The following is a 4,892-nucleotide window of genomic DNA, read 5'->3' as shown; positions in this document are numbered from 1 at the left end:
AGGTGTTGGTTTGGTTTGGTTTTTTGTTTGTTTTGTTTTGGTCTGGCCAGGGATCTAACCAGAGCCACAGCTGTTACCTGAGCTACAGCAGTGACAATGCTGCCACCGTTAACCACTAAGGCCTTAACTGCCAGGCCACCAAGGAACTCCACAAGCAGGTTTCCTAGCAGATTTTGCTAGGCCTTGATTTTCTTGTCTGTAAAATCTGTACAATAGCATTCGTTGGCCAGGACTATGGCAAACTCAGTAAATGTTGAGAGGAGGGGATGGCAGTCAGATGGGGGAGAAGGGTCCCCTGACCAGCTGAATTCCTGGGGCCTAGCCACAGAAGGAGGCGAGCACCATGCTCCCAGAATCTCTTCATGGACCGGGTTCTGAACTCTGCCCAGCCAAACAGCTGGTGAGGCCGGGGCCAGGGGACCCCAGTCACACTTCCATTCAGAGTATCTGGGCTGGGGGGTTCTGAGAAGGTCTTTGGTCCTGGGCTTTTCCATCTGTAAAATGGGCTCAGCCTTCTTCCAAGCAGGATGAGTTATGATGCCCTCCAAGCACATAGTGCCCAGTGCCTTTGCCCTCCATTTAATGCCCAGTATCTGGAACAGGGCCTGGCACATAGCAAGGTATAAGGAGGTGACGCTGGGATCCCTGGACCGGTGTCCTCAGTCTCTGAAGTGAGACCTGGGAATCAAACCTCAGTTCTACTAGTACTGGCTATATGCTCACAGGCAAGTCATTAAACCCCTCCAGGCCTCAGGGAAACTTTAAAATCCGACCTGCCTTGCTTGGGTTATTGACGATTCTATGAGCAATCCCAGAAAGCACCTAACTTGGGGATCCAGCACATGTTAGTTTTTAATTCATCGCTATTATCCATTTGCTACTACCTATCCCTACCCCTGAAGGCCAGTGCTGCCTCTGCCCTCCAAAATTTCAGTTTCTGAAGCACAGCAAGCTGAAAGAAGCACACAGGCGGATCAGCGCACTCTCTTTAATGGGAAGGAGATTCTCATTTCTTACAGAAACAAGTAAAAACATAAATACGGGTGTGGGGAGGGCAGCGGCAAGGCAGCAAGGGCCCCGGGCACCGGGCCCAGGATCGGGGAAAGGCGGCCCCATCTTAAGCCTGGCACGCCTGGGCTCGGGCTCCCGGTCCCAACTGGCCGGTGTCAGCCGATTGGGGATGCCCGTGGGCGCTTGGAGGGCACTCCCGGGGCGACGGCTAAGGCACCGGGCTGCGGGATCACTCACCCCAAGCTGCGTAACCTCTGCCACGAACTCTCCCGCGCGTGGGGATAAAGGCGCACCGGACGGAAAAAGCTCCGAGGCCTCCGTGGGAGTCAATGTGACATCTGAGGGACTCAGGATCGTATCGGGAGCCCTCCCTCTCCCCGATAGTTAGTGCCCCTCTTTAGAGGTGCCCCAGACAGGCCCCTTCCCTACCAGGCTCGGATACCGTGCAGCGTGGACACTCCCGAGTTGCCCTGCGGAATCCCCGGGCTCTGCACCGCGTTTAAGTCCCCGACGCCGAAGTTCACGAAGTTGTTATTGGCGGCGGCCGTAGCCGACTGCGCCGGGGGCGGCCCGGCTGGGTACGCAGCGGTGCAGCTGTAGCCAGGGCTGCAGGCCGCGCCACCGTAACCCGGGTAGGCGGGGTAGGCGTTATAGCCGTAGGCGTTGAGGCCCACGCCGTAGGCTGGCGCGTAGGGCGCGGAGTCCCCGAGGCAAGGCTTGCCATCGCGCACCAGCACTGGCACCGCGATCCTGCGGGCCGGCGGCGGCGGGGGCGGGGGCAGCCCCACTAGCTCCAGAGTCTGGTCCTGCCGTTGCCGCTTGCACTTGTAGCGCCGGTTCTGGAACCAGATCTTGACCTGCGTGGACGTGAGCTTCAGCACGCTGGCCAACTGGTCACGCTCGGGAGCCGACAGGTACCGCTGCTGCTTGAAGCGTCGCTCCAGCTCGTAGACCTGTGCCTGCGAAAAGAGCACGCGCGGCTTCCTTCGTCGTCGCGCCCGAGGTCTCTCGGCGCTGTCCGCCTCTGGCTTCTCCAGCTCCACCGCCTTCTGCAGCGCGCACAGCTCTGCGGGGGGGAACAGAGAGGCAGAGAGAAGCTAGGTCAGAGCTGCTGGACCTGCGACCCTCGGAGCTCCCGCCCGGTGATGGGCCCCAGTGGGTGGCATCCCGACCTGCCTTCAGACCCCAGCTTGGGTGCGGCTTACTCCGCCGGGTGCACTGGGCACCTAGACTACTCGATTTCCGCTTGACAATCAGCATTTGTTGAATGCCTACTATGTGCTAGGTAGGGCTATAGGCATAGGAGAACAAAAATGAGAGGTCCCTGTCCTCGGGCAGTTCACATTCTGGTGAGAGAGATGGACAGTGACTTAAGACTTCAGGCTGCAAAGAAAATAAAGCCCAACGATGCATTGAGGTGAATTAGATCAGGGCTACTTGGGTCTGAAAAGTTAAGACCTAAGGGTCGGTCACATTGTCTCAAAATTATACAACTGAAGAAACAGCCAAGAGGTGCTGGTTTGGTGACCTATGGAAGACACCCGCGACGGCCACAGGTTATTGTACAGCCGCCAAAAAGCAGCAGGTGGGCAGGCGGCCTCAGAACTTGCCTGTCACTGTGCTCGAGTTAGATTTGAATTGGTAGCAACCAGTTCAAGCCACCGTGCCCACCGGCAGCTGTTCCCAGGGCCTTCCTCTGCGACTAGACAAATCTTGGTTCACAGAAAGAACCCTGGCCTTTTCGGGTTGGAAAGGACCCTGCGGGGGGCCAGCTCCCCAAGGCGCCTTTTCCACCTCCAGGCCAGCCTCCCCCTGGACCTGGGGATGTGCGCAGAGATCCTGCCACCTTCCCCAGTCAGCTCCATCGACCCAAGCCTTTTGTCGCAGGGCATTTTCTAACTTTATCCAGGAGAGAACTTCTTGGCCCCGGCCACGTGGGGAAATTGTTATGGAAAAATAAAGCTGTTAAGTCAGGTTCCCAAGCGCCCCGGAGTATCCCATTTTTAATTCAAGATCCTGTTCTCAAAGATTCCACTCTCCTGGCACAAAGGAGGAAAGGCCCCCAGGACCACTGGGAAACGGGTGAGCTACAGAAGTCCTGGACCTTCTCCTATTGTGCACGAAAGTACATCTGGTGTGCAGCATTTACATTTCTGTTTAGCAGTTTTTGTCAGATGCTCAAAAAGATCCTTAAGAGATTAACAAAAAAGATTCTCTCTTCCTCCCTCTGTTCTGTCTATTACAAACATCGCTAACAGATCGAGCAGCAGAGCTGCTGCAGCCTGGGGCTTTGTTAGGCCGAAAAAAAAATTTGTTTTTTTCTCTTTTGTCTCTGGTTTCTGATCATCACGATCCAGCATTTCCTCTAAACCTCCGACTGGACTCGGGCACGGGGGCCCTGGCGACAGCCTCGCTTCTCACACTCGGAGCCCCCTTTGCTCGACCGGTCGCCCAGGCACTCGCGTCTCCTCTACCCAAGGCCAGAGTTTCTTGTCCGCCGGGGTTTGAGGACAACAACGACCCCAGAGAGGAGAAGAAGCTTGTGTTTCCTCCTCACCTTTCTTATCGGCTCGAGGGTCCTTGGCGGGGTCGGGGTCGCCATAGGCACGCGGGTAGAAGGCGGGGGCGGCTGAGAAGGAGGGCGCGCACTTGGCTGGTGAGGGCGCGGGGCCCAGCTCGGCGCGCAGCTCGGAGAGGCCGGGCGCTGCGGCCTCCGGCCCCGCGTAGGCCTCGGGCTTGAAGGCGGCCAGCATGCAGGAGGCGGGCGCCAGGGTGGCCTCCAAGCGCGCGGAGAGCTCCCCGGCGGCCAGGCTGCGCTGCTGTTGCTCCAGGTTCAAGATGTCTTTGACCGAGAACGGCGTGGGCGTGAGCGCGGGGCTGGGGAACATGGTGGCAGCGCGCGTCTCACAGCGCCAGGTGGGCGGCAGAGAGCGGCGCTGCCCACGGTCCCTGGCAGCCTCCCTGCATGGTGCCCGCTGCGCGCCCGCGCACCCGCCTTCCAGCTCGGGATGTGGCCAGGCGGCAGGTAATGCGGGGCGCAAGGGGCAGGAGAGGCGGGACCAGGCCGGAGGAGGGGGACTCAGGCTGCCATTGGGCCGGGGGCCTCGTTGACAGGAGCGATGAGCAGTTTCGTGTCACCTAATATAGTCATACGGCTCAAAAAAAAAAAAAAAAAAAAAATCCCGCTCAGCTTTTTAAAGGGGCCGCGCTTGGAAGGCTCTCCTTTTGCTCCTGCAGCCTGAGATTTGTCCATAGTATTAGCCTGAAAACCCTACCAGGATGCATGCACAGGAAAGGACCGGATTATGCTCTGAATCCAGCTTTGGGACGGGTTGGGTGAATCTGGGATTTGAAGAAATGTTCCTCAGCATGTGAAATGAAACAGGGAAGCAAAGGATTGGTTGGGGTGCTGTGGAGAGGGAGTTATTCTAAAAGTTGTAGAGGCTTTTTTACTGATGGTGTGGTGTATCCGACTTGGCAGAGTCTGAATAAGAAGAGAAGCTTAGGGGAGAGGATTTGCTCTGGGGTGATGGCAGGAGGGGGACATTCTGGAAATTTTGGAATCCCGGGAAGCTTGACTTACCAGGCCAGTCGTGCCCTGGTAGTCCCCCCCTTCCCCAGGAGGCCAGCCCTGGGGGCTCCTGGGTAAGTCCCTCTGAAAAGCGAGGTAGGTGGTTGTGGGGTGGGGGGTTTACCTCCTACTGTAGTTCCAGTGATGCAATACACAGCTCCAGGGGTCCCTGGTCACTGCCAGTCTCCTCCCAGAGAGGTGACCCTCTCCTTAATAATGAAACAAATCCAAAATCCCAGTTGGGAAACTCAGCTTTCCAGTACAAAGCTGTCTTCTAGGGCGTCCTAGCTCCCAGCGACCTCAAGTCTCC

At 57.5% G+C, this 4,892-nt stretch overlaps 1 protein-coding gene across 1 annotated transcript; it reads right to left on the bottom strand.

Moving 5' to 3' along the window:
• Positions 1–974: 974 nt before the first annotated feature.
• Positions 975–4,129, bottom strand: NKX2-5 (NK2 homeobox 5). Its single transcript, XM_003134041.3, has 2 exons — positions 3,569–4,129; positions 975–2,077 (listed from the first exon to the last, which is right to left on the bottom strand). Exons 1-2 carry the CDS (start codon positions 3,897–3,899, stop codon positions 1,437–1,439), a joined length of 972 nt encoding a protein of 323 aa, XP_003134089.1. The 5' UTR covers positions 3,900–4,129; the 3' UTR covers positions 975–1,436.
• Between the last annotated feature and the right edge of the window lie 763 nt (positions 4,130–4,892).

The sequence above is a fragment of the Sus scrofa genome, chromosome 16 (genome assembly GCF_054392235.1).
Source record: "Sus scrofa isolate SSC_HxYL_T2T_F1_AM1 chromosome 16, Sscrofa_HxYL_maternal_Yorkshire_Landrace_v2.0, whole genome shotgun sequence".
In the NCBI taxonomy this organism is placed as follows: Eukaryota; Metazoa; Chordata; class Mammalia; order Artiodactyla; family Suidae; genus Sus; species Sus scrofa.
This window is presented reverse-complemented; position numbering and strand designations above follow the sequence as displayed.